This window comes from Eretmochelys imbricata, chromosome 7 (assembly GCF_965152235.1).
Source record: "Eretmochelys imbricata isolate rEreImb1 chromosome 7, rEreImb1.hap1, whole genome shotgun sequence".
NCBI lineage: Eukaryota > Metazoa > Chordata > Testudines > Cheloniidae > Eretmochelys > Eretmochelys imbricata.
The window spans coordinates 64,326,890-64,345,421 of record NC_135578.1 but is presented as its reverse complement, the minus strand read 5'-3'; the positions used below and the strand labels follow the sequence as shown (position 1 = coordinate 64,345,421).

General features: G+C 38.7%; 1 protein-coding gene across 6 annotated transcripts in view; it reads left to right on the top strand.

Moving 5' to 3' along the window:
- KCNMA1 (potassium calcium-activated channel subfamily M alpha 1) overlaps positions 1 to 18,532 on the top strand; it is an 845,861-nt gene that overhangs the window by 704,625 nt on the left and 122,704 nt on the right. For 4 of the 6 annotated variants that reach the window (XM_077820942.1, XM_077820941.1, XM_077820939.1 and 1 more), the window contains 2 exons: positions 2,214 to 2,300; positions 9,084 to 9,160. In XM_077820942.1, the coding sequence (XP_077677068.1) occupies positions 2,214 to 2,300; positions 9,084 to 9,160 (164 nt within the window). Of the gene's footprint in view, positions 1 to 2,213; positions 2,301 to 9,083; positions 9,161 to 12,762; positions 12,772 to 18,532 lie in introns of all 6 variants that reach the window. The other 2 variants (XM_077820940.1, XM_077820943.1) reach the window with 1 other exon arrangement.

The window sequence follows — 18,532 nt, the reverse complement described above, 5'->3', positions numbered from 1 at the left end:
TGTGCAGTAGTTCTAAAGGTTCCAGCCTTGCAGGTGTCAATATGATTCCATGTGATGGAATTTCTGATTTTTTCAGTTTGCCTTTTTAAAACCTAGAAAATTGTATTAACCCCTCGGACCTCCCAAGTTAAAAAAAACATTGAAGTTGCTAAGTCAAGCTCTCAGCAATGAGGAAATGTCAGATTTAAGGTTGCTTGTGCATCTTTAATTCAGTCCCCTTGTGCATAAGTATTATGATACAGTCTTTAATTACCTACTTTTTTCAGGACCTCTTGCCTCTTTCATTGCAGAGGATGGACTGTATTTTAGCAACAAATTGGGGTTGTGTAGTGATGGAGGCTACTGTCTGTAGGATCCGAGCCTCGTTTGTTGCAGAAGTAGGAGCTGTGTCGTTAATGAGGCAAAGGCGACTTTGTACATATAAAGTGCTATAAAATGCTAAGTATTCTGAAAAATCAGGCTGTTTAGGAAGTACTCAGATACTGTAGTGCTGAAAAACCCATGAGCCAATGAATAACTCTGTATATAGAGCAGGGTTTCCTGCACAGGGCCACAGGTCGAGCAATAAGGATAAAACAAACTATTGAATAGCTTTTTGTTCACTGAGCATCATCCATCCTATGCAGCGAATGAGGGAGGGGTCCTGAGCTACAAATAATATATGATCGTGACAATGAGGACAATGTATCATAAAACATATTCCCAAGGGGCTGAATTAAGGTTGCACAGGCAGCCTTAAATCTGACATTACCTAACTTCTAAATGCTGATTTTGCAAGCTTAATATTCTTGTCACATAGGACTTTTAACGTGTAGAGATATGTGTGTGTGTGTGTGTGTGTGTGTGTGTGTGTATAAGTATACGTACAGATGCACCCGCACAAATACATACACATTCAGTATATAAAATACAGTGTATGAAAATGTTCTGCATTTGACGAAAACATTCTATACTTATCAGCATTATCCAACTCAACAATTTATCAGTAACTAAGAGTATCTAAACATTTGATCCTATATTTTTCCCCAAATAATAAGGCTACAAATCTTTAGCATTGCATGTACTTGCAATGTTAGCACCTGATGTCCATTCATATATACATCTTATCTCTTGCTACTTTGGCATCTTTCCTAAAAGTCAGTGTCTGATAAGCCTGAAAACATCATAGTTTCTTTTAGTCCTTGTGTACTGTAAGGCATATGTACTCTTATTACTCTTTAACTTACAAAGATTAAACTTGACCGAAAAACAAAAAAAAAGTGAAACATTTGACAAGCTTTAGTAAGTGTTTTGTCAAGTTAAGAGCTTAGTTATATTACACTTCAAAGTAAAACAAGATGAAGAATAATTATATCTACCTGGTACCTTATAATATTGCCTGAACCAAAAATACTCTGGTGCTAAATCTTTGACAATACAGCAGATATGTTACACATAAGCAGAGATCAACACACACCATGTTAACTTACAATTTCCTCCATCAAACTGACTTGCAGTCACTCTGTTAGGGTGGCTGGATTATTTTATTACCAGGGGCTGCATAGCAATGTTTTTTTAAAAATGTTATATTAATTTTATGTTTTCCTCAGTAATAATGACTGGTTGTCTTGTACCATTCCCCTTGAGTGTATGTGTGTATTTATTATATTATATATAATAATATAATATATACAGAGAGGGGTCCCATTATTTCTCATTTCAAAAGAAATTGGCACAAAGATGTTTAAAATGGTTTAATTTGACAAATGACTCTTTGTACTGGTATCAAGTGGTGGTTTCCTTGGAGGATCTCTTCCCTTTTCACCATATCATGAACTTTTCCATCAGCCTGAATAATAGCGTAAGAAAGCTAAACTGCTCCGCTTCACATATGGTTTTTCTGAGATGCTTTTTTTGCTTTGTTTTGGTAAAAGATGCTAATTATTTGATGGCTAGAACAGTAGTGACTTAAGAGCTGAAATGGTGATATGATTTTAAGGGAAGATACATGGTAGTTACAAATTTAAGTTCTGTAATGATACCCATTGTTGATGTTTAAGCGGTGATCTGATTGGAAATGTCAAAGAAGAAAATGACTTCAAATTTCCTTATAGCCTTTCCTGACTAGTGGGTCCCCTAGAATAAAACAAAAATAGAGCATTTTGGAGCACTCAATTAAAAGTGATATAAACTCATAGCTTTGTCTTTTTGTTTGTTTGTGTTTTATTGAGCAGTATATTAATCAATCCTGGAAACCATGTCAAGATTCAAGAAGGTACTTTAGGATTCTTCATTGCAAGTGATGCCAAAGAAGTGAAAAGGTAATTTGTTTATTGTATCTCTTTAATTAAAAAATGCAGCCTCTTCCTTGTTTTATTCTTTACATTTAGAGCTTCGCCCCAACTCCCATAGAAGTGAGCAAAAGGATTCACATTTCTTCAGTGGGGGTTGAATTGGACCAAATTCTGCCTTCAGTATGTACATGCCTCTCTTTTTGGACTCTTTCCCATGGCGAAAAAACTCTAACTGAAATAAAATGACATAATAATTTTGCAGAACCTATGAAAAAGAACCAAAGAGAGAAAAGTTAAGTCAGCAGGGTTTTTAACCTCAAAAAGCCCACTTTGGCTATGGGCCAGTTTATCTACTGTTGTAACGTAATTGACCCTAATGGAGTTATTTGAGCAGATAATGGGGTCCCTAGTTTTGGCCTAAGATTTAGGTGTTCAGAGAAATTCTTTTATATAGGGTCAGTTTCATCAACCGCAACAAATATTTGTTGTGGGCAAACTCAGCAGTGTTCATTCAGCATTACATTGATGGTATGACATCCCCTTGTTACTATTCTTGATGAGAACTATATACTATGTAGGCACATAATAATGAATCCAACTAAAACAGACCAGTACTTCCCATCCAATGTGGGCTACTCTACCTGTTTAGCAGACTAAGAACTTGGCTGTATCAGTGAGATTAGGGTTTGGATTAATTCAAGCTACAGTTATACAAGAAAACTTTGGTCTCATGCCTAGCAGCCCACCAAGGGGTGTCATTATTAGACCCCAGTGCACACCCAGTGTCTCGTGATTATGAAGTCTTTAGAAAGATAAAGCGATGTCAGAAAATAATTTCTAAGATAAAGAAATAACTTTTAAAAACCTTTGGAAGATAAATACATTTTTAAAAAGCTAAAAAAGTAATTTGTTGCCTGGTCATCCCTCCCAAACGTGTGTTACTCCAAAATGAAAAAGAAGACACTCCAATGTGCAAGAAATAGAGTTGGCTGCAATTATTATTTTTTAAATCATGTTGAACTTGAGATCAAGAATCAGATTGTTATCTCAGAACTAGCCACCTTCTCCCTCCATAACCATTCCATCTTTTAGGCCATAAAGACTTTCTTCCAAGGTGCAGCTGTGCCCATCCAAACAGTAGGAAGCTGTCTCCCAGAACCATCATCCCCTCTTCAGCCATATTGTGTTAGTCAATCCACAAGGGCAGGTCCCATATCTGTAAACAGTACAGAGGTCTAACCACCTCCTCCTCCTCCTGCTTTTACCACAGATTCCTGGGTTCTTGCAGATATACCTGCTCTGATTCTGACTCATAGATATCAGGCCAGTGAACACCTGTTAAACTCCAGGGCCCCTTCCATCCAGCTGCAACATGTCAGAATTATTATAAACATTCCAACCTCCAGCTGCCTGCAAACAAAAACCCAGTTCTGCCAAATGATACCTGTGGGTTCCATCAATGTCAAATGGCACAGAAGTGATGCACTGAGAGAGGTGAAAATCATCCCTTAACTAAGCCTACTCTGCCGAAGAAGGAACATTCTTTTCCAACTCCAAAGCTAGCAGTCTCTGCGAGCCAGGGAATATCACCTACCCCCAGCAAATTTGCTCCTTCCCAAATTAACATTCCCCAACAGCCAAGCCAACCACAGAGGGAGAAGGGGCAGCTCCTCTGGTCTCCCTCCCCTTGTAGCTGGCCTCTAATGGAATGTCTCCTAATTTGCACAGGTGCCAGTGAGAGTAGAATTAGGCCCTTTGTGTCTCCTTCCTGATCTGTAAAATGGACAGAATAATACTGAGGTATCTCAAAGGGATGACATGCAGATTGTTCAGTGCTATACTAGTGCTGCATATCCCAAGAGCTAAATTATTGATTTAAGCCCCAGCCCTGCAAGAGGCATGACTCCAACAGATGCTCACAGTTTCCTCATCTCCCTTACACCAATTTTAGACTGAGGTAAGCATGTCGACGTCAGTCTTGTTACTCCTCAAAAGGGCACTACGTGCATTCTTGCCGGTGTAACGTGGTGGCCTGCCCTTGGGCTGGAGAGCCTGGGGCTAAGCCATGCCTGATCACACCTGAGGGGAATCAAGCAGTCCCAGGATAAAAGATAGCAGGAAGCTGCAGTAGGAGGGGGCTGAGAGAATAACTGAGCCTGACATTAAGCAGAAGAAAGCTGTCCAGATAGTGGTCCTGGGAAACACCATGCCCAAGAAGCAGGGCGGAGTCTGACAGACAGACCCTTTGGGAGCAAGGGGCTGTGCCAAGCTGAAACTGGGATAAAGACAAGTATGAGTTGTTCTGTTTTTCAAAGACTTAGCATTATTTTGGCCTGCTGGGTGAGCGATGGACTGGGGCTGCGGCCTGTGTGCACTTAGAAGTCTAAATAAGTGAGACCCCTTTTGGGGATTGTTTGAACTTTTTGAACTGGAAGAGTTCTTAAAGGGTCCTGAAGAGGTGGAAACACAGGCAGGGTGCTGCTGAGCAATCTCTGGCCCAAAGAGAGAGACAGGAGGTAGCTGCCCTTGCTACAGCTGGGCCCTGCTGTTTCTCATCTCCAGCACCACCTTTGTGAAAGCTATTACTGTGGGCAGGAGCTCCAGCAGCCTGTGAGCCCAGCAGGAAGTTCTTGTTCTCTCTCTTGTCTCTTTCCCTTTCCATGTGCACAAGGCTATTCACATGGTAGCACCAAGACACTAACCTGTGTATTTACAAAGTGTTGTAGCCATGCAGTTCCCCAGGGAAATTAATGGAGACCGCACCAAGAGAAACCTGGCATGGTATTTTTGAAATGACAGAAGTTGAATAGTGAAGATGTATTTAGAGTAAATTTACTCAGCGCTTTTAAATCAATTTCCATCCATGACAACAGCAAGTTGAAGCAGAAGCTCTGACTTGCCTTTGCCAGAAGTGTTAGGCTAGAAGTATGCATGGTTGCTGCCTCTCTTCACATATTCCCTAGCCATTCTGTACAAAGCAGATCTTGATCAGATGTGCTTCAGCTAATGCAGCCATTTATGAATATTGTCAATTTCATCTTTGTAACTTGATGAATCAGAGTCAGAAAAAATGTTCCAAAATTGAGAGAAACTTAATCCCCCTCCGTGAATTATATGCCTTTGTTTTCAAACAAGTGGTGGATGGTTTAATGGGATCTGAATGGCAATAAAAAAGATTCTAGGAGAGTAAAAAACAGGATTTTTACCTAAGTACAATAAAACAAAAGTAAACATATGTGTTATACTTGTAGCTCAAATTAAATGTTTTTGTTTATGTTTTATGTGCTTTTAGAGATGCTGGCAAGTCTTTTAGGTTAGATCTATACCATATTGCAATGCATATTTAACACTGTTTATGCACCATAATTTGTAGTAGAGTAATTTTGTATATTGCTAAAACTATGATTTTTTATGTTTTTTTAAATAATTAATGTACATAAATGTACATATTACACACCTTTATGTTAAGGATTTATTGAAGAGAATAGCTGTATATAAAATGTTGAGTGCTAATAATGTGTCATAGATACAATATGAGTGATGTCTTTATCATTCTTTATCCACTTACATTTTATTATGCAGTATGGAAATCCATTTGTTTTTTAATTCTTTAATCAATATGGTAATTTCATTTTTAAAAGCGTCTGCGTCACCTATTCTTGGTCTTGCACCTAGGGTATGCTTGCACTGCAATCTGCAGTGTGACTGGAGCATGTGTAGACATACCTAAGATAGCTTTCCTCATGCTAGCACAGCTAAAAATAGCAGTATAGGGGCGACGGGCTTCAGGGTCCCTGGCATGCTTATACAGCCCCGCCTAAGGCTCATACCTCTGTATCTACATGGCTGTTTTTAGCCATCCAGTGTGGGTATGTCTATGGAAACATCAATCACACCTCGTATTGCAGTGTAGACAGACCCAGAGAGTATCATGCGTAGCAAATACTAAGGCCCTAATTCTGCATTGGGATCTGGCAGTGTGGCTCCCACACCTGTGCAGTGTTCGTCTAAACTTGTAGGGATTTGGGGAAGGGTCTGTGATAAAAGATCCTGCTTCAGAAGTTGGATCTAGAGCTGCACTAAGTGTCTGAAGGGGGAACTGCAAAAACTGGAGAGGAAATTTTGGCCAACAGAAAGAGGAGGAAAATCCAACAGTTAGGAGAGGGGTGACTCCCTGGAGTCCACATAGTCCATAGAAGAGTAGAGACTGCCACTCCTGAGTCCCAGTCCTATCTCTGACAGTGACTGGCTTGAATAGATTATTTAGCTAGTCCACATAGTGGGTTTACAACTCAAGTCTCCTGACGGTTAGTGCCATACTGACCTGCTTCCTGGCAGGTTACTTAAACTCCCTGGACCAAATTCAGATATTTGAATTAAATTAGTTTCAATTGTTTTGTGTAGATTAAATTCACAATTGTTTGAATTAGACCCTCTTATACTAGCTTGAATCCATTAAACCTTCCCATTAAACTAATTACACCAGCTGTATAGATAGGAAAAGGAGTCTACAGACATGTCTGCACTACAAGTTAAGTGGGGAGCCAGGAGCCCAGACTGCAGCCTGGCTTGGAGCGGGGAGCCTGGGCAGTAGCCTGTCTCAGAGCCGGAAGTGGGAACACTAACTCTGTAGTGTAGACCAGGCCTACATGGATATCAAGCAGCAAGAAGAATGTATAAGTTTAAGTAGAGAGGGGACTACTTGTAGCTCTGATATAACTGCAAAATATTTTTGTGATTAAAATTTAAAAGCCCACTGAACTTTTACTCATTACTCAAAATGAACAAAACAGTTTCATTTCTCTTTCACTGTATTTTTATCTCAGCTTCGTCTGTGCTTGGGGTTCCAATCTAAAGCATTTAAATGTTCTCAGCAGACTGTTAGCAGGAAGTAGCAGATGTGGCTTTCTGACAAGGCTTCCTGCCTAGTTTTGTAGACACAAGAGGTTTGGATGGTCTACAGAGAAGTATCGAGATATTGAGGCTGATATCTGAACCACATCTTTAGATACTGTCAGGTTCCCCATTCCTAATTAAAAACACCAGACATAGGTCAAACTTGGAAAATATCCATTGACTCCACGTAACCTGGCAGTTAAATCACAAGCCTGAGAGCTTGGACACATGTGACAAACTGGCTCTTTGACCTTGGACAAGTCTCTTGATTTCTCTAGGCTCCAGTTCCCCCTTTTGTACAGAGGGGATCGTAACACCCTCCTTAGGTAATGTTCTGTGACGGAGTACAGGAAAACACCCAGAAATAACTCTGCAGGCCTTGTCACCCCTGCACATAGTACTAGTCACTTCCTCTTTACTTGTGCTTCTGGGATCTGGAAGATGGATTATGTTTTTTCCTTACACCAGGAAAGTACCATGCTCCCTGTGCCCTCTCCCTTTCTGTAACATTCCTGCACAGTGTGAAACATTCATAAACCCTTGATATTTTTGTCTAAATGAATTAATAGCCCTTTCATTTACAGTGGAACCAAGAATATATTCGTCCATGTCCCTGTGTATTTGTTGCTTATTTTTCTTTCCAGTACCCAAGGACTGTAGGTTCTTCTGTTCCCATGGCCTCTTCTATTTCTGGAACCTACAAGCCACCTCAAGTGCAGGAGCAGTATTACCTGCAAGACCTATGGTGTGGCCTCAAGTCACCCCTCATTTCCATCAGCCTGAATTTGTAGAGAGGAGTCTGGGTCAGAGGAGGCAGGCGATGCAGGAAATTTGGCAGATGCTGAAGTGCAGGATGGCCCAGTTGTCATGCCAGCAAAAATAGGTGTATATTATAGCAGCCCAGACTGGCTCAGTTAGAGGCTAGCTGTGTGATCTTCATGAAATAGACATGTGTCACAGCAATCGTGTGTGACATACTGACTTGACAGGCTTGTGAAATCTCCTGTGGGCAGTTTGATGTACGTTTGTTAAAACATAATTTTATGTTAATGATATGTAAAGTTTTATTGCACACTTACCCTTCGTCACTTACCCTACATTCTGCACACTTCACCTATCAGTCAGCTCTTTGCTACGCAGTAACAGGCCATGTATAAAAGCCTAAATAGACAGAGAGTTAGGTAGGTCATCTTGTGAATTACGTATTTTTGTTTGCTTAGGGATTTTTGCTGAGGGTTTATAATGCAGTCAAAACTAGTGTGATTCTTCTCTGATTGAACCCTGATGGCAAATGAAAAGAAGTCTGAATCAAGAGGACAGTAGTCCCCATGTTTATTCACTGCTTTTTAAGAACCTGATTTTCAGACACTGGCTTCCATTTTTACAGGTGCAAATAATAGCATGTATGATATTATTGACCACAATTTAGGTCACAATGACATTGACATTGCTGATTGCACTCACCAGTATGGAGGTCCGGTGGAGGGTAGACTGCAAACTTGGCCTTAAAAACTTAGCTGTCCTTCTCAGAAATCATGTGGCTCTGAATTTGTGACTTTCATGTCAAGAACAGTGAACTCATTTCATATGTGCCTTGACGATGAGACTTATTCTTCCAAAGATGAAAGGCAGATGATCTGATCCACTGTGTCATATTTATCAACCCGTCTCCTAATTATTTTTCAAATGAAAGTTTATTAAAAGAAGCACTAACTTGAATCATAGTCCTGTGTTTGAAATTAATGGTCTTGCAGCAAACATTTCCTCCTTTAAATGTCTAAACCTTTCCAAAGATTAAAGGAAATTAGTGCTGGCATGTTTCATTAATTTGGCAATGTAGCAGGAGGAAATGTGGGACTAATTTCATTTGTGTGGATTAAGAAATGTGTCAGTTTTTCCGTTCTGTCTCTCCAGGGCATTTTTTTACTGCAAGGCCTGTCATGATGACATCACGGATCCCAAAAGGATAAAAAAATGTGGCTGCAAACGGCGTAAGTAATATTTCTTCTCCCTCCCTTTTCCTCTCCCCTCCCCCTCAGGACCTGCTCAGCCTTAAGGAATCTCTTTAAATGTATTTATGTGTTTTACACAGTGGTGCAGAAAGGGTAGGAAATAAATACATGGCAATGCAGTTAAATGTCATTTGTAATTCTGATGTGAATATTTTTAAAATTAAATTTCACACCACTCACTCACACCTGCAGCTTCATTAAAATGCCTGTTTGTGTCCAAAGTTAACAAAGTTCAGATAATTAAATCAAGATGAATCTGTGCCCACGGCATTTATTTGTGGGCAGTGGGAGGTTCTGAATCTGAGTAGATGAACAAACTTATTCACATGGGGCCAAATTCTGCCCTGACTTACGCCCTGTAAAAACCCATTACTTGCAATGGGCTTCCGTGAGGCGTAAGGGCAGAATTTGGGCCTTGTATAATATAATGTAACAAGTAAAGTAAGCTAAGAAACAATACTGAGTGATGTAATAATGCTGAAATAAAATATTATGATGAGACCCATAGGCTCCATCCTGCTGTCATTCTGCAGAGGAAGTCCCAAAGTTGATGACAGTTCTGTGATCAGAAGAAATGCAGGACTGGTTCCTTTAAATAGGACAAAATTCTGCTTTCAGAGGTGTTCAGCGGACTTCAGTGTTTATCACCTGCTTTACCCAGATTAATAGAACTGTGGTTGATGTCAGCAGGAGATATGTGAGTGCAGGGAGAGCAGAACATTGGAGTGGAGACCTGGTTTTGTTTTTGTTTTTTCTTTATATTTATGCAGGAATATATCTGGCTCCTTAATTTTGGTGGACTTTATACAGTCAGGTTACCCAAACCAAATGCCCACACAGTGGATTTGACCAATTAAATATTTGCAGTATAGATTTCAAATGTAGGCATAGGGATTCCTTCTCTTAATGGATATTTGAATATCATGTGTACACTTTACATGGTTTAGATATTCTGCTATTAAAAAGCACATGACCCTGTTTAGAGTCACAAGAAAGGTGGGTTGGACTGTCTCAGCAGAGTCTGCCCGTGCTTCTGCTCCTGCTACTTTTATGATTCCCAAAACACTGTGGCCTACTGATTGCTGTTGTCTCACTACAGTCTTGGCATTTGGAAGAAAGGGCTAGACTTGGACCTTCACGCTCACCAGAAAAAGGGTACTCTACTTGAACCATACCAGAAAATGAAATTCTTTGTAGAGAAAAACAGTACTATTAGAATCCTTAAGGACAGCCTTCCTCTTCTCTCCCAAAAAAAGACACGATCAAGGAGAACAAGGTTTCAACATTGTTTCCTTAAGGTAGCGTAATAGAGACAGAGGAGCTGAGACTTTAGTGGAGAATGATAGCCACAATAGCCACAGTGAATGCAAAATTCATGGAAATCAAAGATACCTGATGTGGAAGGAACACATGCATTTGCCTAACATATTGAAAAAAATTGTTCAAGAACAGCTTATCCATGTGAGAGTGTGACCCTGGAACTGCTGCCAAGGTCAGTGATTCTGCTGAGTAAGTTCTGGTCAGGCAAGTGAAAACTACCTGTGGCTTCCTGTAACTCACAAAGCTAATTTTTTTCCAAGATTTCCCAAAATACTAGGGAAGGGGAAATATGTAACCAACACAGTGGGGGCTGTTGTTGCCTCCCTGCCCTTTATGTATTTTTATTTTCCCCCACCCCACTTTTTGTACCTGTAATACCATGCTGTGCTAATGTATGCAGACTTCTATCAAATTCTCTAAGAGAGTTGGTATCATTTGGATTCGAGACCTACATAGTTGTGCTACATTTAACTCAAATATATTGTAACATATGAACAAGCAACTACAATATAAAGGGCAGAAGCATGAAACGGAATAAAATGTTCAATTTTGGGAAGCCGGGGAAAAGAAAAATTCTTGGAAAGAGACCAACCAACACAGTATAAAACAGCAGTAAGGCCGTGTCAGGGCTAGGATGACAGCCTCTGCATGTAGCACTAGGAAATGCTCCAAACGACATGGTCACACACATCAGTCTAATGCATTAAAGGGTGTTGGACAGATGTGGAATGAAATGATGGAGTTAGTGAGGTTGAAGAAGGAGCCTGTCAGAGCCACCATACTGAGCACTGAACACCAAGGGGATAATCTTCCGAGTCAGGTGGAGGGAAAAAAGGCAATGATGGCAAAGTCTAATATGTACTCAGAATATTTTCTTGGTTTGGTTTCTCTCTCTCTCTTTCTGTCTCTCTCTCTCTCACACACATACACACACACACTTTTCAGAACAGCTGATAACAGCCGCATGTTCATAACTATTAACAATAATTCAATAGCTTTGTTTTTAAAGTCCTGTCAATCAGTGAATGATATAAATCAAGATTTTTAAAGGTAACGTGATTTTTGGTCAGTCGATTTTTGGATGCTCATCTCTGAGACACCTTAAAAGGGTCTGATTTTTAGAGTGCAGATGCTCAATAGTGTCTGCAAATCAGGTCCCTTTAAGGTGTCACAACTTTGGCCCTCAAAATCACTAGTCACTTTTGAATATCTTAGCCATCATCTCCACATATATGGTGCCTGAATTGTTTGTCTTAAAAACACAATCTAGCTAAAACAAAGCAGAAATTACAACAAAACATTTCCTTCTAAATTGTGGAGCTTGGCTGTCAACTTAATTTACAATGATATTGTGAACAGTTCAGATATTTTTTTTTAATTAATGAGCAACATAATCAAAATTAGAGACAGTGGAGTGCAGATGACATCTAAGATGAAATGAAGGGATGAAGATAAAACTATCCGCATGTACAGGTGAATGAAATGTGAAAGAATATCATCTTTACATGGAAATCTTAATTATTATGGCATTAATTACATGCAGCTTCCTGGGACAGTTGAAAGCCATGTTCTTTAATAATGCATCTGAGGTTTCATGTCCCTTTAGATATTGTCTGAATATTAACTGTGGTATTGTCAGGGTCTATAAGTGAGCCTGACCTACATAGCCATTTGTCCAAACCTCTTAGGCCTAGTATTAATAATTCAAGTAAGAACTATGCATCTCCACGAGGCTAGGGATAATTAAAGTAACTATGCTTTCTTTTCACAGTTTTCAGCCATCCGTCCTTCTCCCTCCTCTCCTTACTGCCTGAATAATCTGTAAATATTCATATTACATTGTCCAGAGAGAAATATAGAAATTCTATTCACAAACCATTGATAATTTTGTGGTATATTTAGCTTATGTTTTCAATTTCTTTCTTATTTAATTTCATTATATCTTTTCAGCAAAGGGCCAAATGTATATACATATATATTAAATGCAGCCACGCTGGGATGAAATCTCTGAGCTGGATGATTCACGCTTTCTGTTTCTTTCATTCTGTATAACAACACTTGTCTAATTCTCTGTACATTTTTTCCAGCCACTTTCTTGCTGCAAAGGGTGGGGGTTGAACCCCGGAGGGACAGATCGTGTGTACGTTGATGTTTTTAAAGGAATGTGTTGTAACCTGTGAAAATTGACAAATTTTTGATTTATTTTTCCTCTTGCTGCCTTGGAACACGCTCCCTACTATATTTTAACTGCACACTGATAGTGATCTATTGTGAGTAAAAACGGGTTCCCTGTAGCCCAGAGTACAGTCCAGCCTGTCTTTCTCTAGCAGAGAGTTTTTTTGTTTTGTTTTGTTTAGTAGTTTGGTTCTTTTCTTTAATATTTATGTTGCATGTAGCAGTGACGTCATACTCCCACCTTTCTCATCCTTTACACCCACACGGATCAGGGCGACGTTGAAGAAAATACAGCAGTTTCCTCCACCTCCCTCTTTCCTCTCCATTTTCTCCCCAATCTTATTTTTTATCTCCAATGGAAAATGAAGCCTTTACAATGGCATTTCCTTTAAATGACTTTGGACTTCTCATTACTTTTTAGGGACGCCAGTTAGGCTGGAGTAATTACCACTATAGCACTGTTTGCCTGGTTAAGTGGAATTCATTGTCGGGCTTGTATTCAAGGTCTTGGGCTTGTATCCTCTGCAGCTCAGCTTCATTTCATGACAGAAAAGGCATATAGCAATTCCCCACTGTCCCTTCCCTCCATCCCCAGCACCAAAAAAAAAAAAAATAAGCCAGGCAATGAATTAATTGTGTGATCAACTTCTGATGCATAAACCTAAACCTATTCTTAACTGGAGACAAGTGACTCCACAGTGGTAATTATTTTCCCCAGTCTATGAAATTTCCGTTGCTGTAAAATTAATGATACATGTGTATGGCCCAATTATGCATAACTCTGAGGCTTATTACAGACCCAGTATGAACTTTATAGACCACTCTGTCTGAATCTGAGCCACAGCATTGTTAATTCTACAGTATCTATGGAGGCCCTCAGTCGTCAACCATTTCTTAGTGCACACATGGTCCTGGTAGTTAAAATAAATACAGCATTGGGGAAGTGGAGAATAGTTTACATTTGCACTGATTTGTTGTACAGGCACTCCAAAGAAAATACATTGGGGAGGGTGGGGTGCTGCTACCATACTTACAGGACTATTCAGAGCGTCTCAGTGTGACTAAACTGTTCCCCAACAGCTTCAGGGACCAGGATTAGATAGATCAAGGGTATAATGAGCCAAAGTGGTACCACTGGGAGCCCACTAACCACTCACTTTAGCCATGGCTACTCCAAACCTGTGAGGTTACCATGTTTGGGTTTTTTTACCATTTCCCCATATGTTACTGTTGTTAATTTGTTTTATGGTAACAAAAGCTTCTGGCCTTCTTGTGCTAGGTGCTGTACAGTCACATAGGAACACAAGGACCTAAAGCATCCAGGAAAGGCAGTACTTCTGGGAATAACATCACAGTGTTAGCCAATCAGCATATCCAAATGCTGCATTGCCATTTATTGTTGGGAGGTACATTGAGGGAATGGGAATCTACCACTCCACATAAGGTGCTGAACACCACAGTTGAAAGCATTAACTAGCTCAGGAGCCAAGTTCACCAACCTGCCTATTTGAGACCATTAGTGATGGCAGAATTGACCACTTGCATATTAACTATTTACAGTTCAGCCAGATAAAAGCCGTGTTCTTGGACATAGATTTATAAGTGATTTTTACATGCACACCGCTTCAGTAATTAAGACCCAGAAATTTAGTACTCTGAATGAGGATTTTATTGTTGACATGAGTAACTCTAGGACCTAACCCAGCATCCTCAGGGTCTTGCCCTGATGTCAGCTAAAGGCAGTGATCCAATAGGCCTGCATGGTTCCCCAGTCTCTGTTTTGGTTTTAATTTCAGTTCCTATCCTCAGTAAATCAGCATTTGAAAACAAATGTCCAGTTCCTACTGCAATAATCTTTGGTCCCGTAGAGATCAATTAGCAGTATCAGGACTATTAAGACAAAAATAAATAGGTTTAAAAGTGAGATTATAATCAGAAGAGTGAGACTGTAAAAATGACAAAATGGGGGATTTGTTTATTATTTCTCAATTATTTTCATTTCAAATTTGTCCTTATTTTACAAGATGAGACTATTTTTCTTTCTTTTCACCTTGCAAATGCCATATAGGATCTAGGATGCAATCTGTGGTCTTTCTGTAGTGTACATCATCACCACTAATAAAGATTCTGCAGTCAGAACTTAGGTGACTGTTTAGCTAATGATGCAAAAGACACAATACGATTCTTCATTTTTGCAATTGCAAATTATTTTGATTGCCATCAAACTACTAATATTACTGCCCACAATTCATACTGGGCATAATTATTCGCAGACACAAAATTGTTCTGAGAAAAAGAGGGCTAGGTTGAGTCCGGGTTGGAAGACCAAAGCCACAGAGAACAGAGATATTGAAGAATCCATTTTTACATAGCCAGTTTTCTGAGTATAATTCATCTCAAGCTGAAAGAGAAGATTTAAACAAGAATATATTTTTTTAAAATAAATACGCAGCTTTGTCTTAGTTCTTCTAGTAGTTTCAGCCCCCTTAGAAATGAATGGAGGAAGAACACATTGGCTGAGTGTCCCCCAAAATATAATGTAGGAAGGGTCGTGAAGATGTATGAAAATAAAAATGAATTGGTCTATAAAAAGTCATTAATTAAAAACATGCAAGTCTTTTCTAAAGTTACTGATATACAGTAGAATGTGCAGATTGTCCACTCACTTCACCTGCTGCTCCTGCGGTTTTGGCTGAAGAACAAGAACACCCTGTGAATTTCAGGAAACAGCTAACAAATTGCCTATGACTGACATCACTTAAAGTTAGAAATTTGCAAAACTTGCAAAATAGCTTGCAGGCTGCATTTGGTGATCTTGAAATTACCCTGGAACACAGTGAAATGATGGAGAGCTAGCCTTGCCTGTTGTGTTAAGAGAAAATCAATTGTCACCAGTTTGACATGCTGCTGTATTTTTAAGAAAACTGAAATTGTGCTGTGGGAAGCCCTTTCAATTTTTTAGACTGATGATGTTAACCAACGTCGCCAAAAGGCAATCAAATCAATATGGTCTTCCTTTAATGCTGCTAGTTGCTTTATAACATAATTTCTTTGTAAAGTTCCCCTTTGTTGTCATTTTACTTGCTGTGGATCATGAGAACTTGATGACTTGAAATGACATCATATCCATTTCAATTCTTAATGGTAGTTGGGCGCTTTTTTACTCACTGCCAATCAAGTGACCTCCAGTCCAGATTCTATTCTATTTCAGTAGCTGTTGTTTGATAGAGATCCACTAGATGTCCTCATAGATCTATTTTTTGTTACCATTTTGGTCCATGAGTAAAGCTACTGTTAGTGACGGGTGGAGCAATGAGATCAGGAAGACTGTATGGTAACATAAAACATACAAACAAAAAAAAGCAATCAGCAGAGAAGAAGGGGTGCTTTGTCCTGCTTGCTCTAGACAAGGAACTGTTATTTGACAACTTATTTAAAGAACAATCGGCAATTTCCCTTGCTTTCTTTTGTGCCTGAAAATATTCCCCATTACTCTTTGTGAATTTTAAATGACACCTCACTCAGACAATCTTAGGTACTTTCTTCTAGACATTTTGACAGAGCTTGGGGGACTTTGTGATCAGAAAATGAGGTGTTGCCAGAGTGCTAGACACTCAGCTTTCTCCTCCAAAGTAAAAATGAAGAATGTCGGTCTGTTTTAAAAACTGCAACAAAAACATTTGTGCCAATTTTAAAATTATAAAACAAATGAAAACTGAGATTTGAAGTCTAAAATGTTAATAGTTTTGGAAACATTTTTTCAAATAGCTTAAAAATCTTGCCTCAGTGTGCTGCTCTTATCAAATAGTTTGTGCCAGTGGAACAGCAACATTTTGATTAATTAAAACCAAATTTCACTGGCTCAATTTCAGATACATAGGAAAGTCCTTTGTTTGTTTTTTGTTTTATTTTGGGGGCGGGGGGTGGTTCTACCAAGAAGAGAGAGCTGCCATTCCCTTCTATCCATTTGTTTTTCAAGAACCTAAAATAGAAAATTAAGTTGTTTTATGTTCTGTTTTTATTTTCACCAGAACTGCAAATAACAGTTCCATTCTGCATCCTGATAATTTCTACAAGGGTATGGTAGAGAATGATTGGATTTTTATGCAGCTGCTACAGGTATCATATGAATTTAGCATCCATCCAAAAGGCTGTACAAAAAGAGCCCCTTATCCCCTGCTGATTACCATTTTTTATTAATATTTATGGAGGTTTAACAGGAAACAGTATGTGTGTGGCTGAACCATCTTTAATCATTTCTGTCTTGTCTTTGATCTTCTCACTAATCATCCTTACTAATATTCCATGTTTTAATTTAAATTTATTTCAATATTGTATTTGGTATGAATGTAAAATGACTGTGTAACAGGAATGAAGAATTACAGCATGTTTTCTTTACAAAATGTATTGCTTTAATATGTGATTGCTTATATACTGGTTTAAACCCTTATAGCAAGTCTTTTTTGTTACATTTATTGCCAGGTTAAAGCCTGTTTCTTGCATGTTAACAATGTGAAATATCAAAAAATTATGCATGGTCTCCAGAACAACCAATAATAATAGTTAAAAACAGTCCCTGAAAGGTGTGGGTTTTAAGATGTACCTGACAAACTTTCCCTTATTGAATAGAAGGATTTAAATTGTCCATATCGTTGGTTTAAGTCTGATTAAAATGGTTCCAAAAGTTTTCCTTCCCATCTTTCCCTGCCCTTAACAATGATTTTTTTTTATTTTAATAAATGTCATAGTTTATTATTTTCTGTTGACAAAATATGGCTATAAGTAATTGAAAACCAGGGACTGTTACTAACCAACAACATAGTATTACAGAATTGTCAGATACTGTGTTTTGCTACAGCATTTGATTAGAAAAAATCCTTCAAAACAGCTGTATTTTAAACCCAAAACGAGTCTTCCTTTCTTCCTCACCTAGTATTAGTGTGTTTCTGACAAGTACCCTTTATCTTTTTTCTATGGAACTCCACATGTTGTTAGAGTGAAAAACAAAATAATAAAATAAAAAGTGGTGTAACAGAAACATCTAATCAGATTATGAACAAATGTCTCCCCTCCTTTGTCCCCAACTTTTAGTTTTAAAGGTACATGCTGGGGAGAATTAGGAGAGGGAAATATGGATGAACCAAATGCTGTTTTGAATTTTCTGTATTGTCTAAATTTGTATGGATCAAAAGCTGCAGTGGAACCCTTTATACTAAAAGCCAAGCTCTGAGGAATGATGTACCATGCACTGAACGGGCCTGATGCTGCATGATGACTTTCTGAACAGCTGCAAGATAACTTGACTAAGATGCTAAAAGAACATGTAACTAGAAATACAATTAACGTTTTAGAGGAATGGAGTCACTGCTGAAGAGATCACTCATTCATCTCCCTCAATGCCTGTTTTCCACAATCATAACGTTACCCTTGCTTGACAAATGTACTGTATGGCAAGTCACAAAGGTCTTAGAACAGGACTTGACCCATTTGAGAGAGATAAATCCCTCTTTCCTGGTGACTGTAGCATTCAAAAATGACAAAACTGAGGGGAAATAATTTAAATAACACCACCATTGTCACATAAAAAAGACTTCCTAATGGGAGGTACAGGCCAAAGAAACTATACCTTTTTGACAACTTTTATATTTGAAGGTTTTGCTTTTGGCTGTCAATGTTCTGTTTAAGTGGCAGTATTACTAAGCTAGTTCATGCTAAGGCATTACCAACAATGACTGTTCAGTGCAACATCTGAAACTATTTTCAAATGGCATTTATTTTCATCTTCAGATCCAAAGTGTGAATAAGGTAAAATTGGGCATTGATACTTTTGAGTAATTTTTAAATTAAACATGTTAC